The sequence below is a fragment of the Pongo pygmaeus genome, chromosome 11 (assembly GCF_028885625.2).
Source record: "Pongo pygmaeus isolate AG05252 chromosome 11, NHGRI_mPonPyg2-v2.0_pri, whole genome shotgun sequence".
NCBI classification, from domain to species: domain Eukaryota; kingdom Metazoa; phylum Chordata; class Mammalia; order Primates; family Hominidae; genus Pongo; species Pongo pygmaeus.
In genome coordinates this window covers 110,306,893-110,327,809 of record NC_072384.2, presented here as the reverse complement: position 1 = coordinate 110,327,809, position 20,917 = coordinate 110,306,893, and the positions used below count along the sequence as shown (strand labels likewise).

Genomic DNA, 20,917 nt, shown 5'->3' with positions numbered 1-20,917 from the left:
GCACAGACACCAATAGACAGGTAGCATTGACACTGTACCTAGAAAGGCTGCCCTCGGCGGCCAGGCCCTGGGAGTCATCGAGGACATTAGGTTCACTGCAGGAGGGGTAGGGAGATGAAGCATTTAGGGAAAGAAAATGAAAAAAAAAAGAAAAAAGAAAAAAGGCATGCAATTTTCTGCTTCCAAGAACCAAAAATAAATAGATTTAACAGAACAAGGAAGGAAAAGGAGACAGTCAACCATTTCACCTTGTGCTGGGTTTGTCAAGACATAGAACTCAAGGCAATGGGGGAGGAAGGGCTTTGGATGGATACAACTCTCAGAAGAGTAACCTATTTATGGGTCAAGAGTTAAAATGAACTCCGAATGGGCCCATAGGCTCTGAAACACATTGCAGAATGAATCTGTAGAAGATGAAACTATCATTTCCTTTGGTAACCATTTGGCTAGGTGGTGATTATTTTTAACCTGTCTTATGTGCATGGTGTTTCATTGACCAGGACCCTGCTTCTTTCTTGTGCATTCTAACATTAGCACACAAAAACCACTTACCATGAACTGCCACAACCAAGCTCTTGGAACTGATGCCATTAAGAAAAGCAAAGAAAGAACACAACTTTCCCTGCTAATTTTGCAATGAAAATGCAAGTAAACAAACGGAAGGAAGATATCTTAGAAAATTCACGTGGAACTTGCATTTACCTCCTTACTCTCCATCCTCTAGTGACTGAATTGTAAATGCCAAAAGAAGAAACCTGTCAGGTTGGTGAGAGAATAATTAAATTGTTTATCGATTGATTGATATGTATGTAGCTGAACTGAGATTTGTGAACAGAAACTATCATGCTTTATCTGTCCTTCTTTCAGTGCCTAGCATTGAGCTAAGCATCTGTGAGGCACTCAATAAATACTCGTTAAATTGGAGAGAACTAAACCATTTAGAAAACTGGAGTGCCTCACCCCAAAGAATTGAGGCTGACATAAAAGTTCACTATAAAAACAGCCTCTGTCCCTAGGAAGAGACTCACTTTCCCTTATGTACAGAGACAGTATTATTACCTTCACTAGTCTTCCAAAATATGAATGAAGTGCAAACTATTTAACTATATTATTTTTTCTTGATTTCTAGAAATCAAGAAGATTTACAATCAAGATATGTATAATAGGACAAATTTTCTCCCTGCGAACAACTTGACCTCTTAATGAATATGTAAAAAGGAAATTGATGGCCTGGTTATTTTAGGTAAATAACAACAAAAAACCTCTTTATGAAATTTCTACAATTCTATAATTTAAATAAAACTTTCAAATAATTGATTTTTAAAAATATTCTTCATAGAACCATGCACATTGCTAGCAATTAAAAATACACTGATAGCTACCAATATTAGCTGCTTGTGTGGCTTTATATCTTTTTTTGGACATGTTATTGTTTGGCTTTGATTTTGTTCACACTTTTTGTGTATAAGACTTTCTTTTCAAAGGAAAATTGCCAAATGGTATGTAAAACAATTTCTTACAATGATACGAACCTTTATATAGTATTACAAACCTTTATATAGTATTAATCTTTGTAATAATTAAATGGTACTTATATAAAACATTGCCTTCTTAAAAAGTATGCAACTTGTTTATTAATGATTTATCATTTTACCCTATTCTTTGATATTCTCCAAACTTGGGCTTTATTTCACAAATTTTATTTCACCTGTGTAGTTCATGAACCATTTGCGAAAGGATTTGGGTACAGGGTAATTATTCCTACATATAAACTGGTTTTATGTGAACGTCCGAATATGCCCTGAATTTTATTATTTTCCATGTGTGAGTTGTACTACAATGAATCTATACGTATTAAAAATAAGCAACACACTAAAATCACATAAGGTCAATTCCTTGAAAAACTCAATTCCTGAAGTGAAAATATCATTGGTTCCAAAACATTTATCTACTTAAGATAAATGTTTTGACTCACATGAGATCATTTTCATTATACTTTTATTGTATGTATATATATATACATACACATATATATAGAGGAAGTTTTTTTTTTACTTATATTCTTAAGAGACAGAGAACACACAAAATATTTAAAGGGGTTTTTTCATGGAATCATAGAACTATAGATGGAGAAGTTACCTTAAAGATCATTTTAGCAAACCTCTTCATTTTACAGAGGGAGAACTGTGGATTACGGTTAAATGAACTGCCCAAGGTCACACACAGTGGCATAGATCCTTTGCTGCTTGGTTAAGTGTCACTACCTACAACTGAATACTAATAATGTATCAGAAGCCTAAACTTTACCAAAAACATAAAGATGGTCCTAACTCTTGCCAAGTACCCATCATTAGCTTAGCTAATGATAAATCTGAAATACAAGAATGCCATTTGACAACAGAAAGAAGATCATATGTCTATGGAAAATTTTTAAGGAGAGAATACTTGGATCAGAAATTGGGATCCCTTCTACTAGCTTGGCTTAGAAAACTGCAAAGTGTTGCCGCAGGAACCTAGTTGACAAATCCTTTGTGGAATGATCTATCTAAAAACATTACCATTGCTTGCTTCTCTTTCAGTCTTTGTAGAATAACAGGAGTGTATTTTCAGAATTTCTAACTTTGCCCCCAAATGCAGAGTATAATATAACCATAGCTGTTTACCTCTGGCTGGGTAGCATGCCCACCTCAGCCTGAGGTGCAGACATGCTGGAGACATGGCTGGAGAATCGCCTCCTTCCAATGGCACTCAGGAGGTAAGCTTCTTGTTCACTTACCACGCTGGGCATGCTTATAGAGTCATCTAAAAGGGGCAAAGGAATAGAGTGTTACAAAAACTATGACACTGACCAGAAAAACCCAACCAAAGCTGTACTTGGGTTCTGTCTTGGCTTGTGTACAACTTAGGGCTGTTTGTAAATCTAAATTATCATTGGTCCCTTCATACAGATAAAAAAAACTTAGACCTTTGGGGGTAATGATAATTCTTCACGTCTATACATCTCCCACCCTTCCACACTAGAACATCCTTCATGAAATAAATGTAAATTTTTACAAGTAGATTATTTGTGAAAGTCAACAGGCATCAGCAAATTTAAGATTTGAGAAAAGCTAGCACATAATTTTTTAAAAACATTCCATAAATACTTCAGGGGACTTTGTTATTGAATGAGTCAAATACATTTCCTTGACATTCAAAAACCACATTCAGTACAGTTAATAATTTCTAGACTGCTGAGGGAAAGACAATTTCAGATATTTTTAGGAAAAATATTTGAAAGCTATAAAGTTAAGAAATAAATGCTTATTTTAACCGAAATTTTAAAATTAAAGTATGTGATTTTTGTTTTCTCCATAGAAGCAGAGGTTTTTTTTGTTTTGGTTTGTTTGTTTTTTGTTTTTGAGACAGAGGCTCACTCTGTTGCCCAGGCTGGAGTGCATTGGCGCAATCTTGGCTCACTGCAACCTCCGCCTCCCAGGTTCAAGTGGTTCCCATGCCTCAGCCTCCCAAGTAGCTGGGACTAGAGGCACATACCACCACGCTCAGCTAGTTTTTGTATTTTTAGTAGAGATGGGGTTTCATCATGTTGGCCAGGCTGGTCTTGAACTCCTGACCTCAGGTGATCCACCCACCTCGGCGTCCCAAAGTGCTGGGATTACAGGCATGAGCCACTGCGCCCATACAGAAGCAGAGATTAATGTACTCAAATTCATATGAAAATTAACTTTAGCACAGTATTTATGACAAAGTGACTTAATTCCAAATAAGCTAATGTTGTTTGTTGATGAACACTAATATTCTTTGATAAACATATTGAGTTTTGGAGAATGTGTGCTACTGTATAAGATCATCTGATACTATTTATTTAAAATATCAAAGTAATCATATTTCTAATTGAACTTATTTCAAATCAAAAGGTGAATATAAAACGTGCTAGCAATTTTAATTTGCTATATAATCACTGACTTAAAATTGATTCTTGTTATAGAATGATATTTTCTTTTTAGATGTGTCCACAGGGAAGAGAATAAACAAATGTGTCTTAAAAATATAAAAAACGTGGTAGGATAGATTCAGCTATTTCTACAAAGGCCTTTCCCAAATCCTATTGATTATTCCCCCTTATTTGTATTCACATATCACTTAACACTTATGTCCCCAGTATTTGTTTGGTGATTAAGCATGTGCTGTCTACCAGTAACTCTTTTCTAGGTGTTCTTTATTGTAAATGTCTCTCATCTCCTCTACATAACTATATCTATTATAAGATCTTAGAAAGCAGAGAATGTATCTTTCTCGTACTTCCTTCTTCCTTATCTTATACCTGACAGGCCTTAATACAAGTCTGATTATTGAATGTAAGAAAGTTTAATTCAAAACAATGATCTGGTTTTCATACCCCTCCCTATTTAAATTAATACACACCCATATCACAAACACACAATACCATTTGTTAGCAATCTTGCTTTCATTGGAATGGTTATGATGTCTGTGATCAGAGATATAAGCAAAAAATTGCATGGCTCCCCAATCCCCCTGCTGCCTCATCAGTATGTTAGTGTTGGCTTTTGGCCAGTGATATCCCTGTTTAAGTCTTACTTACTTTTCTTTCCTTGCTCCTTCCTACAGGTTAGGTAACCTATTATTTATAAGGTTACCTGCAAAATATATTTAGCTCTACAAAAATAGGTGATATCATTTCCTATAATTAATAAGAATTGCTGGGAGAGGCTACTTCAACCACTAAAGAAAAAATTGATTTTCTTTAAGTTTTACCCATACTTAATGGATATTTAAACTGCTGATCCTTTTCCCTTTCATGGTGTTTTCTCAGTCAAGATTTCCCTAATTACAACTTTAGGTGTATTTTCATGAGCAGTCACCAGGGTGATTTAGACAGAAATGTGTCTATAGGCCAGGCACAGGACAATATGATTTTTCCCTTGTCTGACCAACGCTGAAGCTAACTGCAAATATTACTGGTAAGTACTGACAAAGCATTTATTTTTTCTCTTCTCTTACATTCCCAACTGTCATAGGACATTAAAACACTTTTATTCATCTTAGTTAATTAAAATTCTAACCTCAACTCTCATTTCTTCTATTTAATTTAGTTCAGAGTAGAGCTTTTTGTTGTTGTTTGGTATGGAGAGCCTCTGAGTGAAGATCTAAATTTTGTTCTCATTCATATGGTATTGACAACACAACTTTGCTATAAACGTTATAGCAGAGTATCTTAACACACAAGTGGAAAATAATTAATGCAATATTAAGACCCCTGAAATGACAGTAGCATTTAATGGAACCTTTCACCCTAATTTTACTTTTTATAACCTCCTGTGAAGCATACATATGTAGTATTTCTCCTCATGTCATCACACCAAATCTCTAGCACATGCCTTAGAAGCTTCTGGGCTGACCTAGTCACTGGGGATTCTCTTAACTCAGCTTTGGAGTACTTTCCCTCAAGACAGCCTGCTGGTTTACATACTGGCTGGTAGAGCCAACTGGTCTTTTCTGAGTCCTAGGCATATACACGGCTCACTTTTCCTTGCCTAATGAGGCCATTTAAGTTCCAATCAACCCTCTAAGCAAGATGTCCAGGAAAAAGGAGAATAAGTGCTTTCCTTGGTTAGTTATCCACAATTTAAATGGGAGTTAGTGGAAAAAGGTGACTATATAGGTTTAAAGAAAATTTAGGAGTCACTAATGATTTACTTTTTTCCTGAATTCTTTTTAAATTACCAAAGGATATCAAGGAATTTACAGAAATGCAGGCATTAGGAATCATGGAATCAGTCACATTTCCCCTAGAACTCCTTTTGTAAAAATGACTTAGGGGATCAGAAGCGGAAAAGGTCAGAAGGGCAGTAATCCTTCCCAAGCCCCTGCTCGTATGGCCAAGCCATGTCTTCCACCCAGATTCTTTGGAATGACCTACTTTCCTCATCTTCCTCATCAGTCCGACTCAGGGTGTCCTGCGAAGCCTGCTGGGATGGCTCACTGTCCTGCTCCCAGACAGTGCCTGTGCCTGTGTTAGAGCGGGACATGGTGGCCAAGCTCAGGCGGTAAGCAGAGGTGGAGGTGCCCACGGTACTGATGGATGTCTTGCCTTGGTAGGCTAGAGGATTCGAGAGACCAAAGGAAATGCATGGTGAGAATCTTAAATGTCCACTTCAAAGTCCTCCCTGACCACTTGTATTTTTTAGGAAAGGTTAGTTAAATAATGTGTCCCAGACAAATGATCTTTATAACAAAGTTGCAAATGAAAGTGGGGATTTTTTATTTTAAAGAATCAGTATTGGCCACTGATATAATTAAATAGTTCCCTTGCCAGAACATAACATCTGTAACAATATTAAATGCTTTGACATTGTTGCCTTTCTTATTGGTTTTCTATTTTATTTTCCAAGGTTGGTAGGATGCAAATTAAATTTGACCTGAATTGTAGCTTCCAACTTGGCATTTTTTACTAAGAAATATATCTTATCTGACACAAGCACATCAAAGTAATAAATAAGTTGTCTGATGTGAACCCCACAATGCATAATCAAAACTGTTCTTATTCTCATTTTCTGGAAATTACAACCTATAAAATACCCCTCAGTTCTATGTCAGGTTATTTTATTACAAAGCAGAATATTTGAATGATAATGTGTAAATTTCACCAGGATTATACCTGTCAATTTTTTGTTTTTAACACATTGTCTGCAAAGAACAATAACAGCTTTCAAAAGAAAGCAAATAACCCTTCCCTCCCACAAAAAAGAAAATCTATCACATATTACATTTTACTTGTGGGTAATGACTGCCCTCTAATGGCAAATAATGATTTATTTTCCTTCCTCAGTAATCTGCTGCTAATATAGTTATAAGAAAGAAAGCAATGTACTCTCAAAGGATACCTTTAGACTAATGTAAAGAAAGTACCTCCTAGTTTACCAGCTCTAAGGGAATCCTTCCCCTTCCAACGTGTGAAAAGTTAAAGTTAAAGGCTTTATAAATCAATCACAGAGATCTGGTTGAAAAATCCCCTTAAAATAATCACTTTGTGTGTGACAGTAGTAAGTTATTTACTTGTAAATTATTTATCTATTTTCTACTGTGTCTGTTTCCTCATTCTTTACAGGGACTTTCAATTATATACCTTGAAGGTATTTGTATGGATTAAAGGAAATAATCTACCATAAAATAGAAGCTCAATAAATGAATGTCCCCCTTCTCTTTTTCAAAAAGGAAATAAAGGTAATGATTTAAACCATTTTTCTTCCAATTAAATACTCAAGAAAGAGATTAACTACTAAAATGAAGATTAAAAAATATATAGAAAAGGAAAACTAAATTCTTATGATATCCTTTTGATTTCTATTTTGTTACTGACAAAAGAGGAAGTCAAATCTAGTGGTGGTCAAATGGCTAACTTATTAGAAATGGTCAAATCTAGCAGTGTACCAAAATGGCTAACGTATTCATAGTTCCAAAAAGTGTGGTGATCTGGACAGAGGGATTCTTTGTAGGCTGTGAGTTCCACTAGTCAAACAAATTCACAACACTCTCATGCACACTCACCTGATCCACTATGAACTGCCTCTTTTAGAATTTTTAGTTCACTGTTGAACTCAGCAATGAGCGAGCTCTTACACAAAGGGCGTGGTATGAAGCGCCGCTCCAGCTGGTCGGCAATATGTTGCCGGGCGGAAAGCTCTTCATGATTCTCTGCTGGTTGGGCCAGCAGCTGAAAGGGAGGCATAACATTCTCAGGGCCTCAATTTTCCATCCATAAAATGGGCTAATTGCTGTACCTATTTCATTGTTGTGAGGAATAAATAAGGTAATGCATGTGATGTTCCTAGAATGGCACTTTACACAGAAGTGCTTAATAATTACATCATTTTAAATCACTGCTCTAAGAAATTGGGGCATGAAAAGAACAAGTGTAGATGGGTACTGAGGGTCTTGGAGGAAAAACATACGTTAAGTATCCTATGTTTTTCATATGTTTATTTAAAATCAGATCTCAGTCATGCCACTGAAGATAGAAGATTCTCCAAACTATTCCACTGGACCAATCTTTTGGGTGGGTAGAGTGGGGGATGATTAGTAGGGAGCGGGCAAAGTTTTACAGACTCCAATAAAGCTCTTACTGTGAAGGCATTTCTAGTGTGAAATTTTATCCTCTGGAATATATTTTTGGGTGGTTTTCTCATCAAGCATGGTATTAACAGGCCCTACTAACTGGCAACAGTAGGTACCATGAGCACTCCTGCCATATTCCTGCCTCAGTAGAGAGCCACACATTCATTTGAGCTTGCCACTTTCAGGAGGAGAAGCACACACCACACCTTGCACTGGATGAAAGGGCGCAAAAGCACAAAGATGGGTATTCGGGTCCGCACGATGAAGTCAAGGAAATCCCAAAGGGCCAGGCCTCCCACCTTCCGCAGAGCCATCTCCTTCACCTGGAGGCTCAGCCAGTACCACTGGCTTCCGAGCTGCCTCTCAAAGCAGACGAGAATCACCTTCAGCGCTTCACACCGGGAAAAGAGAAAAATGAGCCTGAGGACCTGTGCTTCCGAGGAACCCAACCTACATCCAGAGCCCTTTATGCACCTTTAGAAATTTTCTAAATTTCTAAGCTCTCTCCATGTTTCTAAAAACTTCATATGTGTTCCCGAGCAAGAGTATTCTGGACATCGAGACAAAAACGTGTATGCTAAGTGTTTTGATTCTGATGAAGAGTACTCAAGTATCTTTCTTAAGTGCATCTTAAGAACTACTATTTTGGAAAATACAGAGCAATATGGTCCACTGAATTGAAAGGAAAATGTTTCATAAACATGATGTGTGGCTAACGTTTTACCTTCCAAAAGTTTTGTCATAATAACTTTATGGTAATACGGACATATCACTCACATTCTTAGCTAAAACATGGATCTTAAAAATCTTTTCCTTTTTTCTTTTAACCATAAAAATAAATATTTGTGTTACTAAAAGTAAAATAAAACCATGAAGAAGTACACAAAGTTAAAAAATATTAAGTCCTTTTCCTTCCCAGTTCTCTTCCTGACCCCACACTAAACTGTTCCCCAGAGATAACCAGTAAATGCATGCAGTGTATCTTTCCAAAAATAAAAACACCTTCCTTCATCGCACACTACGTCTATTACTAAACCCTACTGGATTTATTTGTCCATATCTCTTTCCTCTCAGATTCTGGCAGCCCTTCACATTCTACATTTATTTTTATTTTTCAGGAAGCATATTTCCCAAACCATGTGTCAGGACAAACCAGAGTATTGTGAAGACATCAAAGATTATGACGGGAGCTCCCTCTGCCACTACAGCTTTTACCATGGAGTCTGCCATGGGGCAGTCAAGTGACCTGGGCCTTCTTGATCATTTTTAAGGCCCATCAATCTCAGCATCCAAAAAATGTGTATACGAAACACATTTTGATTCTGATTAGGAAAACACAAAAATCTTTCTTAAGTGCATTGAGTGACTAAATGCACACAGAAATCCAATTCTCTAAAATCCTCAAGAGTCACATATGCCTTTACCATCTTTAGGATGTTTCCAGGAGAGAACCATGCCATGTAACACAGAGAGAGAGATTGCAAGATTCTTTCTTACCCGTATTCCTCCTCAAAATCTCACTTTTCACAGCAATTGCTTATCTCAATCCCTTTCCCTCAACTAAACAAACAAACAAACAAAAAACAACACTCCTCTTTCTCTACCATAATTCTGATGACGTTTTCACTGTTACTAAGCCTGTTGGCCGACTTTGGCTTTCTGCCATTTTACTTTCCACCTAAACCTCCATCAGCCTAAGACACAGCAGTGTATAAAAGGGGCTCAAGAACAGAGACTCATTCTAGCTCTGTCACTTATTAAGATATATGCCTTCAGGCAAGTTACTCAACCTTTCTGGGCCCCAGCCTCTTCACTCCTAAAATGAGAATAACACTAACTTCTTAGAGTTATTGAGAAGATGAGAGGATTCAATGTGGTAATAGTGTAAAGCACAGAAAACTGCTTGGTGCACAGTAAGTGCTCAAAATAAATGTAAAAACAAACTTAAAATACAGGTTCAGTAGCCTGGCCACTAACAAAGTAACAACAACTCTTTACTGAAAAGGCAGACAGTGGAGAGGACAGAAACTCATCAAGTGTCTTCTCATATCCTTCCTGTACATGGTAAGCCCTTTTTCTCCATCATCCTCTGTGCAATCCTAAACTTCATGTAGGGCTCTATGATAGAGCTTAGATTTGAATTCTACTTTTGTATACCTTGGCCAACTGAGCATCCATATGGGTTGGTCCTGGGTACATGCATTCCTTGTGTCTTTTTCTCCTTTTTCATTTTCATTGTCAATCCCCTCATTTTCAAACACATCCCATTATAAGGCAGTTCAAACACCACCCCCCCACATACTCCAAACTCCAAGGACTCATTTTCATCAATGTGTTTGTGTTCATTTTATACTTCTCACCAATATCTGCTTTGGTGAATTGAAAAATATCAGGCAAGACTTTCTCATTTTGAAATTCCCCACTGCCAGTGCCACTTATTCTCAGTGCTATGGCAAGAGTGGTCTTTTCCTGCTGGCCCAGTTCATTCAGGGCCAAAGAGTGGCTTTCCATTGCTCCATGGGTCAGGACCAGGTTAAAGGCAGCATGGGATAATGGGAAAGTAGGAGTCAAAGAGGGAAAGGGATTGGGAAGCCTATGGGAGCAGGACTGGACTGGCCTCACTAGAATAATGATCAAAGGGGAGATTAAAGATATGTTAAGGGAGGAAAAAGAGCTAGTAGGGGCATAACATATTGCAAGGTCACCAAATCTTGCTGCATAGGATGTAGACTGCCCAAATCCAGAACTCCATTTATATAGGTGACAGACCAATGAGCCCCACGTGTTGTGCAATGCTGTGTCTTTGTATACTAGACTGAGTTTAGATCTTATAACAGCTACTGAACCTCACTAGTGATCTTGTACTTAATCAGCATGGAAGAATCTTTACTGCAGATGCCTTCCTTACAAGCCCAGACACTTGTATATAAAACAGCCAAGTAATTTAGGCATGGCAGATGTGAAACCATGTTGTTTTTTGGCATATGTTTACTGAAGGAAACCAGACTTTTTTGCAAGGGTAATGTTTCCTGTTCAAATGGCTTCTTTAAATACATTCTGGATTGAGGTCTCTTTAAATACATTCTGGTTTGAGGTCTCTCTAAATTCTTTCTAAGTTGGAACTTAACTAAGTACATCTATTTATTTATTTATCTATCTATCTACACATATATTTTCACATACATATACATACACATGCACAAACAGAGAGAGAGAGAAAGTACCAACCCAAGTATGCTGCTTGGCTGGTGGACTCAGCCAGCCCTTCCCTGCGCAAGTCTTTCCCAGCATCCCCAGGGGTGGAGCAGTGGGCTGGGGAGCTCTCTAACATGAAGTTCTTACTCCTGGATGTGCTGATGATCCGCGGTGGGAGGAGCACATTGATGACTGTCTGCAGCAGCAGCTGCACCTCAGGCTGCTCCAGCCATGGGCTATCTGAGGGGCAGAATTTGGAAGAGGGAAGTGGAAAGAAAAACATCACAAGGTAGACTGCCCACAGTAGATACAGAAAAACTCAGCTCTTTCCAAGTCCAAACTACAACACCCTAGAAATTCAGGTGTTTCCCATCAAGTACAGCTTCAGCAATGGACAGAAACAGTGATTCTGGCACCTGAGTATTTTCTCCATAGTGGGTACCCAAAAACTTGTGGTCTTAGCCAAATGTCTCGCTTACCATTTCAATCTCCTTTCTTTTTGCAAATACTCATGATGCACTGTACTTACATTTGAGACAAACTTTTCCTAAAAGAATCCCTCTACCCCTAAGAAGAAAGAGTAATGAAAATACATTGGAATTTAATGACAGTGGCAGGATTTCTGCTAAACCCAGTGTCCGTAGGTTGTGCAAGTTTGTTCACCTGTCAATTCTTATATTGTACTTCAACGAATACCATTTCCTCAACTGAACTGAACAACTGTTCCCCTGATTTTTGCTGTACTGCAATGACTTTAAATAGGATGTATCTCCTAAGAAGTAGAGCAGAGAAACTCTGGTCCCAGGTAGCTAAACTGAAAAGAAAGAAAAACTCTTATTTCCTAAGATGACCCTATTTAAATCATTCAGACTGACTTCAGTGATAGCCTTCTTGGGAACAGCAAAAAGAAATAACAGCCTGACATTTAAGAAAACACAACAACAATGATAAATTTCCTTTAGTTAAATTAATCAGACCTTTGCTTCCAGATCCTACTGTGAGCACAAATGGGATGAGTAGATTTAAAAGCATCCCCTCCCTTCGCTCTTGATTGGTGAATGGGGAGATCACATGGCTTAAAGGAAAATCTTCTTTTAAAGCCTGTGCAGCAATAATAGAAGAAAAGATTAATTGACCACCACACCCATTTAGTATGTTTGTTTTTACACAGTATGATGGAGACGGTGACTCCCTGCTGGCTGCTCCTGTAAACTATGAGTTCAATTGTTGTCTGTACAGCATACAAGCTTCACCCAAAACTGATACTTTACCATTGTCTTGATATAATTGAGAGCTATATACCTAAAAAGATAGTAACATCTTGCATATTAAATGAAAAATTAGAATACTTATGGTCAGGTACAAAAACAACTTCATGTCCCCATTAATTTTCTCTATTTTTCTACCAATAAATATTTTAACAACAGAGGAGAAGGAAGAAAATCAGAACTTCTCACTTGCTCCTTTTGGTAGTTATTCCTCTGGCCCCTGCCATGAAAGGCCTTCTTCAAGCCAGGAAACAATATGCAATATAGAAAGAAATATGTGATCTTTGTACGCAAGTTATTAAAGTGTATCACTTTAGGGATGTCACTGTTTCTCTTCTGCACAGTAGCCACAGCTCTTACTTGATCTCTTTTCTATCATCTACCCATTCTCTGGATGATGAGCCATCAAGCTTGGTTGTCAAACAATGGATGGGTCAGTTATCCATTTACATCAGTTGTGTACTTTCCATTGATTAGGGAGCTTTCCAGTGATTTACCATTCTCTAAAACTGGGTGACACACAGAAATACTCAGGAGACGGGATTCTGCAGTTTTTGTTTGTTTGTTTGTTTGCCTTGGGAATGATTATTTTAATTTTGAGAAATAAATTAAGGGGGAGAATTTTCTTTAAAAAAGCACTCATAATATTCAACCCACAATCATTAAAGAAAATTAAGATATTCAAAGTCTAGTGATAACATTTGAAAGAATTTTGTATTGCAATTCTTTCTGAAAATAATTTAAAACCAGACTGTGAATATTACTGCCTTTTAATTAACAATTGTGAGCTGATTATCTGTGAACCATTATTTTGCACACATTTTCAATGACTGAAGTGGTTCCTGAAGTTGTGGCAGGACTAAATGACTCTGCTATATTTGAGATCTCCAGAAGAATTACAGAAGCACAACTTAGGGCCAAGCTCAGGGCTGAAGCTCCAAATCTATAAAAGTTTGGAGGTGTTTACACTTTTGTTTCACAGATTTTGCCCAGCCTTTGCAGAAAAAAACGAGAACACCATGGTCTGGTGCCTCAACCAGCAACTTAATGAGCGTGACAAACAGGTAAGGCAGTCACACCTGTATCTGCAATGCTACAAGCCGGACAACAGCTGTGCTGAAGGGCAGAGGTGGTGAGAGATAAGGGCTGAGATGAAGAAGGGGTAATCCATCAGCAACACTGGAAGGTCCTACCACTCCCATCACCTGAAATACAAACAGAGCACATGACCAGCCTTGACTATTGCAATTTCATGCAACCGTAGTAAGGGAGTCTCAATGATGATGATAATAAAAATGATAAATTGAAGGTTGGGCATGTTACTTTCAATCTTTTCTTTCTTGTTGCCTTCTGAAGGCATGTAATGTCTGGAGTCAGATCAAACATTACACTGAATTCAGCCAAGGTTTTGTAGAATGTTGTTTATAGTTAACTATGTAAATAATGAGAGATGAACCAAAAAGCTATTCTAATCAGGAGATTGGACACTTAGTTGTGAATTCAAAGGAATGCGGTCAACATTCCTTGATGGAGCAAATACTGACAAAAATGATGATGGCAACAGCTCTATTTGCACTAGGCATTCCAACTACAGATTTATTGCTCAACTAGTGAAGCAGCAGGTCCTATTTAATGAGATGCTCTAACATGGTTTCCACACATTTTACAAAACCTTGTCAGGACCAGACTCTAGACATTACATAAACAATTAAAAATTTTTTTCTTCACATAAATCCTAGACTGGCCAACTCATAGTGTCATTTTGCACCATAAAAGAAAAAAATCCTCTTTGCATTTTAAGTTCCCCACCCCAGACTACCTCAACTTCTAGCCAATTGTGCAGGCTCCGCCACCCCACTCTCCAACTGGCAGCCCTCAACTCTCAGCGCAACTTGAAGAGGTGAATTGTCAAAGTAGTGCATGGGAAGCAGCACACCAAAATCCCTTCTGTGTAGGGATGGGTTCCTGGATCTCCCCACACACCACCTTGAAATGTACCTCACTATTTTCAGTGTCACCTGAGCCGTCTGTTTTCATGGGCAGATAGGGGCACAAAGTGGTTGACCTGTAAATCTTCAATTCAGAGAAGTCAATAGCAGAGTTACATTGTGCAAAGTTTCATAAGATTGCCACTTGGCTACTCACCAGATTGACACAGACATTGATCAGTGACCTAAGGTGAGGCAGGAAGGATATGATTGGCTGCCTCTGAAGTGTCAAACAAACCCCTTCAATCAAATTGCTGGCAGGCTCCCACTCAACCTGTCTCCTGGAATACAATATAGGTGCCATTAGCGGCTTGGCTCCCTTCTGGAGAGTCTGAAACAAGTGAATGAGACAGTGATTCTGACGCCATCTAAGACAGGACGTGTCTCTGGGATGAAGTTTACCCATATTGTTCCAAAAGCACAGAGCATACTGGGAGGGGAAGAAGATACTGAAAACGTAGCAGAGGCAGGCCTGCCCCACTCGACTAAATCTATTGAAGAAAAAACAGAGATGATGAACAGGTTGCATTTTAATTTCCCTGATTTTAGCTTTGACAGAGGGTCCTAAGACTACCATTGTAGAAAACTGATCACAGGGGTAATTACTCCCAATAGAACTAATCTGATCCCAGCTACATTTCTGAAACCTGTTTATCAGATTACACACACCCATCAGTTTTTACACCAGACTACCACTAATTTGATTTACATAGCTTAACTCCTGCTAAGACGATCACATTAGAAGAAAACAGTTTATTTAAACAATGTTCTTTCTTGGCCTCCCAAGAAGTGATATGTATTTTTTGGCTACTTTCTATGGTAGTATAAATGGTGTTACTGTATACATAACCCAATTAAATGAATATGGGATTTTCTGTAATAAAAGTCAATCCATTTCATAATTGCCCTAGTACTGATTCATCCCTGTGGCCCCAAAATAAACAGCTTGGGCTTTACTGATATTAACAGTATTTCCTTATATTTTCCTGGCAATACTTTCTAAGCTTATGTTTTCTAGCGAAATGGAATCTGCAATGACAAATGGAAATGTATTCATAAATGAGGCTATGTGACATCTCCGACACTGAAGGTAATGTGCAGGTCAGGTTCAGTCAACATTTCTTGTGTTGAGCTGAGATCACCTAATGAATTTAAATCCAAGCCAACTCCATATTCATAGCCTATCTCCCAAGAAAATTGCCTATAACTGACCAAGCCTATGTATTAATCCAGAAATCTACTTTCGGGAAGCATAAATGGGTCATTTTTGGAGATGTTTAACATCTTTAGATATGAAGTATTTAAGAAAGGAATTTATTTCGACACACCCTTGTGAGACAGTTATAAATCTTTGATAAGCCATTTGCTGATAGACACAAATGTTCTATTGGGATCACTAAAGAAATAGTGTTTTAAAACAGGCATTTCCATGCCATTGAAATAAATAACCTTGAAATAATGTATAGGCAGTCATCACCACGGTATAAAAGAATATAAAAACAAATAATCAATTATTAGAATAAAAATTTTCAATTTGTTTTTTTAATGACTCCTGAAGGCTGGATTAGTGTGAAGGAGATTATGGACTAATACCTGAAAAATTCTGATGAATTGAACATTAAGTGCTATAAATTCTTGGGAAGGAGTCACACTGATTTTTGGGTTTAGTTTAAAAGGACAGAAAATTTGCTCACTAACCCAAGCTTGAAATTTCCGAGTAAGTGGGTTTACCAGTATTAATCTGTTGAACTATCTGCTCACTATCACTACAGTTTCCAAACTCAGCTCACATCTCTAAGTAGAGTGGTTCAAAAACATCTGCTAATATGTAGGCTACCAATGAATATTTCCCAGATCACTGAACAAAGATCAAGCATTAATAGTGTTCATTTGGTACCACACTGAATTAGGTAAAAAAGTGAAAATTAGGTGTTTGTTTTCAATCCTGCGAATTTTTAAGCTTCTGCTTGGCAATTATTGTAAAGCTTGGAATTTCTCTAAACTGGTACCTAACTATGTTAACTAGCTATCTTAAATATAGTATTTTGAACATAAAATTCATTTTCTTTTCTCATTAGTTGTTTCATTTATAATGCCAACCCTCCCTTATTTTAAAAGGGATTAAAGGGTACTAATTGAAATTTTTATATGTGTCAGATGAGGAGCATGATAGCTAAGAAATGGATAGATTTTTTCAAGATGAGCACATATACTTTTAAAGAAAATGTTATTTTTCTCAAAATGTAGGCTTTGCTACTTAGGCATTCATAGACCCTATTAACTATGCACATATACCAAAGAAAACTTTCAAGTCATTCATTTAACTCCAGAATGATCCATCATCTTAAAAAATGACAAATCTTAACTTTGACATTTGTGATAGCAACAGCTAACTAGGAGGCATTCTCACCTCAAAGTAGGCATCTTATGAATTTTGTTGAACATTCTATCCAATCTTTTTAAAATGAGGATGAGGGCTGGCCTCACTGCCTCAGCTGTCCAGTCAGTAATGGGTAGCATCTCCATGATGTAGCGCCGAAGCCCACGACTCTCCATTGTCTGAGTGTCATATGGTGCCAGCTTCAGAAGGGAGTGTGCAATTTCTGCCAACCTAAAAAATATATATATGTATATATATTTTAAAGTATAAGCTTAGAATTACACAACAGGAATTTTTCTACACAGCATCATGTTAATCACCCCTTCCAGACTACCAACTCCCTGAACTAACATTCTTCCCAACATCCTCTATCCCTCTGCTCTCCCATATATCAGAACAGTGATACCTACACATGCATATTAATAGAGAATCATAGAATGCTTCAGAGACAATATGTAAAGAGCATCTGATAAGGAAACTAAAATCCAGAGAGATTAAGGATAGGCCAAATATATTTAGAGAATGTCATTTCTGAGAATGTGCATGTGTATATATACAGGTATATATACACACAAATACATGTGTATTATATATATGACATAGATGCATATAAAAGAGAACCTAACTTTAATGAACAATAAAATCACGAATATCAGATGTCCTTGTAAATTTCATGGCTTCAGAACTCCCTCAGTACCCATAGTCAAGGTCAAAGCCACCCTATAAAAAGTGCTCTTGGTTTTTGTTGCAACCCAAGGACTTCTTCAGGCTCCATTTCCATCCCTCTCCTTTAAAGCCTCCTCCTCTCTTTTTATCTTATACATGGATCCTTTCTCTCTGTTGAGATTCTTCATATAATAGACCCAGTTGTACTGTCTGGATGACATTGGTTTTGGTTGCCTCTACTTCTTAGATTTCCCAACTCGGTTCCATACAGGAACTGCCAGAGGGAAAGTTGTGCTTCTCTCAAGGTTGGCCCAGGCTTGCAGTCACCAGACCCAAGTGTTAATGTCCTAAGTGTCAGATTTTCTGAAGGAGAATTGGCCAAATAGATTAATTGGGCAAATGAGGTTTCTAGTAAATCTAATAGTTAACGAAATAATCTTCAGAACTAGATATGGATTACCAATTTCCAAATAATACAAATACAATGATGTACATAGCCTTAAAGCCAACTTAATTTAATTTTGTATGAAGGAGAAAGTATTTAAACATTTTACAGTGGCTCCTGATAAAATATACTGAGTAGATGCAGAATGTGTACAAGATAATATTAAGAGGTAATGTATACTCATTCATAAAAATATCTTACAACTTTTCTGTATGATCTGAGTTTGATTCTTTTCCTCAAAAAAAAAGCTTATATTCTAAAAAATACACCTAAGACACAGTGGCTGAAATGTTCATATTCTTTGTCAAGATACTGAAAATTCATTTGAAAACAAATTTCTTTAGGAAGGGTAATACATTAAGTTACTACCACCCATTATTTGAATCTTTAGCTTGAATCAGCACATGTTGAGTTAGGCAGGCAAAGCATCCTATGGAACTGGAATGTAGGACAGAGGATTCCTGATGGAGGAGGGGAGCAGAGAGGCCTAATGTTACCTAGGAATGCATGTGTGGATGGCATCAGCAGGAGCAGCCATACATGGAAAGTTTTCAGGATTGTTACTAAAGAGAAGAGGAGATTTGAGATAAATGGAAAAATAAGATTTTTTTTTTGAGGCTAGTTTGTACTGGAAAAGCTCTGAAGATAATCTTCTCTGAGTCATGGAATCTTAGGGTTGAAAGAGCCCATAATAGTCATAATATCCTGTAGGCAGTCAGGTTCACACTGGCACCTCTTATTATTATTATTTTTCTAATACAGCTTAAAAGGAAAATGAAAAAATACAGTGTCCCAGGACCTCCAAAAATCTCATAAATAAGAACTTCTGGCCGGGTGTGATGGCTCACGCCTGTAATCCCAGCACTTTGGGAGGCTGAGGCAGGTGGATCACGAGGTCAGGAGTTCAAGACCAGCCTGGCCAAGATGGTGAAACCCTGTCTCTACTAAAAATACAAAAAAATTAGCTGGGCGTGGTGGTGGGCACCCGTAATCCTAACTACTCGGGAGGCTGAGGAGATTGTGCCACTGCACTCTAGCCTGGGTGACAGAGCAAGACTCCATCTAAAAAAAAAAAAAAAAAAAAAAAAACTTCTAAGGTCTGGGCCCAGAAATCTGTATATTTTTAACTTTTATTTTGGAAAATCTCAAACATATAAAAAGGTAGAGAGATCAGTATATAGTAAGCCCCAAAATACCCATCACTCAACCTCAGCCTTCCAAGTAGCTAGGACTACAGGTGCACAGCTCCATGCCCGGCTAATTTTTGTAGTTTTTGTAGAGATGGGGTTTTGCTATGTTGCCCAGACTGGTTTTGAGCTCCTGGACTCAAGCAATCTGCCTGCCTCAGCCTCCCAAAAGTGCTGGGATTACAAGTGTGAGCCACTGTACTCGGCCTACAGTGACTCTTGTTTTACTTATACCCCCCAAACACTCCCCCTTTTCCCCACCCTAGACTATTTTAAAGTAAATACCAAGCATCATATCATTTTCCCAGACATATTTCAGTATGTGTCTCCAAATTTATGGACTCAGAAAAATTAAACACAACACAATATGACATTTAACAAATTAAAAATAATTCTTTTTTAAAAAACCCAAATATCCAGTCAGTTTTCAACATTCACACATTATCTTATAATTACTTTTTTTTTTTTTTTTTTTACAAATTAGGAAAAAATAAGGCCCATACATTTCAATTTGCTGATATGTCTTTAAGTCTCTTTTAATATGTAGATTTTCCCCCCTTCTGTACTTGCCTTTTTTTCTTTCTTTTTTTTTTTTTTTTTTGAGACAGAGTCTTGCTCTGTCGCCAGGCTGGAGTGCGGTGGTGCGATCTCGGCTCACTGCAGCATCCGCCTCCCCGTACAAGCGATTCTTCTGCCTCAGCCTCCTGAGTAGCTGGGGACTACAGGCACATGCCACCACACCCAGTTAATTTTTGTATTTTTAGTAGAGACCAGGTTTCACTATGTTGGCCAGGATGGTCTCGATCTCTTGACCTCGTGATCTGCCCAACTCGGCCTCCCAAAGTGCTGGGATTACAGGCGTGAACAACTATGCCCAGCCTTATCTTGTTATTTATTAAAGAAATTCTCTGTAGCAACACTCTGAATTTTGCTGATTGAATCTCCATGGTGTAATTTAATCTATCCCACTGCCTTTGTATTTAATTCAATTGGAAGTTAAATCCAGGGCCTACATCTGCAGACTCAGTTTTGATTTTTTGGCAAGAGTACTTAGCAGGTGGTGTGTGTGGTGTGTACTTCCGCCAGGAGGTACAGGATTCCCAGTTGTCACTCTTTTTATGATATTAGCTGTTCTTAGTCACTGCACAGATCCACTGATGCATTAGGAGTAGTACAGTGGTAATATCATGTAATTCTTTGTCTCACATATTAACTATAGCATTGTAGTAAAGAGAAATTGTGATTACTCCAAGACAACCGAAGAGTGAATAACTGTTTGAAAGGATCTGGGGGGTAAGAGCTCCTCAGTTGATTTTGATAGGCAACCTGGTTTAGGAATCACAGCCAAGGCCATTACCTCTCTAATTATTTAGATTGTCCTACAATCGCTTTATGTGACTAACTCAATGGATAGAAAATTCACTACTGTACAAGGCAACTTATTTCATCTTTGGAGGTCTACACTGTGAGAGGTTCCTTTCATGTTAGGCCTCCAAATTCCCTTTCATTTCTTCCTACTAGGCTTAATTCTGAAAGCATAAATCCAATCCATCTTCTCCATCATGACCCTTCATTATCAAGAAATAGTTATTGTCTCTTAATTCCCACTGTCTTCTCTCCAAACTGAACATATTCACATTGTCCCGGAATTC

The 20,917-nt window shown here is 37.7% G+C and overlaps 1 protein-coding gene across 4 annotated transcripts in view; it reads right to left on the bottom strand.

Annotated features, from left to right (window-relative positions):
* Window positions 1–20,917, bottom strand: part of UNC80 (unc-80 homolog, NALCN channel complex subunit) — a 230,340-nt gene that overhangs the window by 15,131 nt on the left and 194,292 nt on the right. For 3 of the 4 annotated variants that reach the window (XM_054477213.1, XM_054477211.1, XM_054477212.1), the window contains 10 exons: window positions 16,998–17,198; window positions 14,745–14,868; window positions 13,679–13,804; window positions 12,309–12,432; window positions 11,365–11,571; window positions 8,343–8,527; window positions 7,570–7,735; window positions 5,942–6,121; window positions 2,664–2,802; window positions 39–95 (listed from right to left, as the gene is read on the bottom strand). In XM_054477213.1, coding sequence (XP_054333188.1) covers window positions 39–95; window positions 2,664–2,802; window positions 5,942–6,121; window positions 7,570–7,735; window positions 8,343–8,527; window positions 11,365–11,571; window positions 12,309–12,432; window positions 13,679–13,804; window positions 14,745–14,868; window positions 16,998–17,198 — 1,509 coding nt within the window. The remainder of the gene's footprint in view (window positions 1–38; window positions 96–2,663; window positions 2,803–5,941; window positions 6,122–7,569; window positions 7,736–8,342; window positions 8,528–11,364; window positions 11,572–12,308; window positions 12,433–13,678; window positions 13,805–14,744; window positions 14,869–16,997; window positions 17,199–20,917) is intronic. The other variant, XM_054477214.1, reaches the window with a different exon arrangement.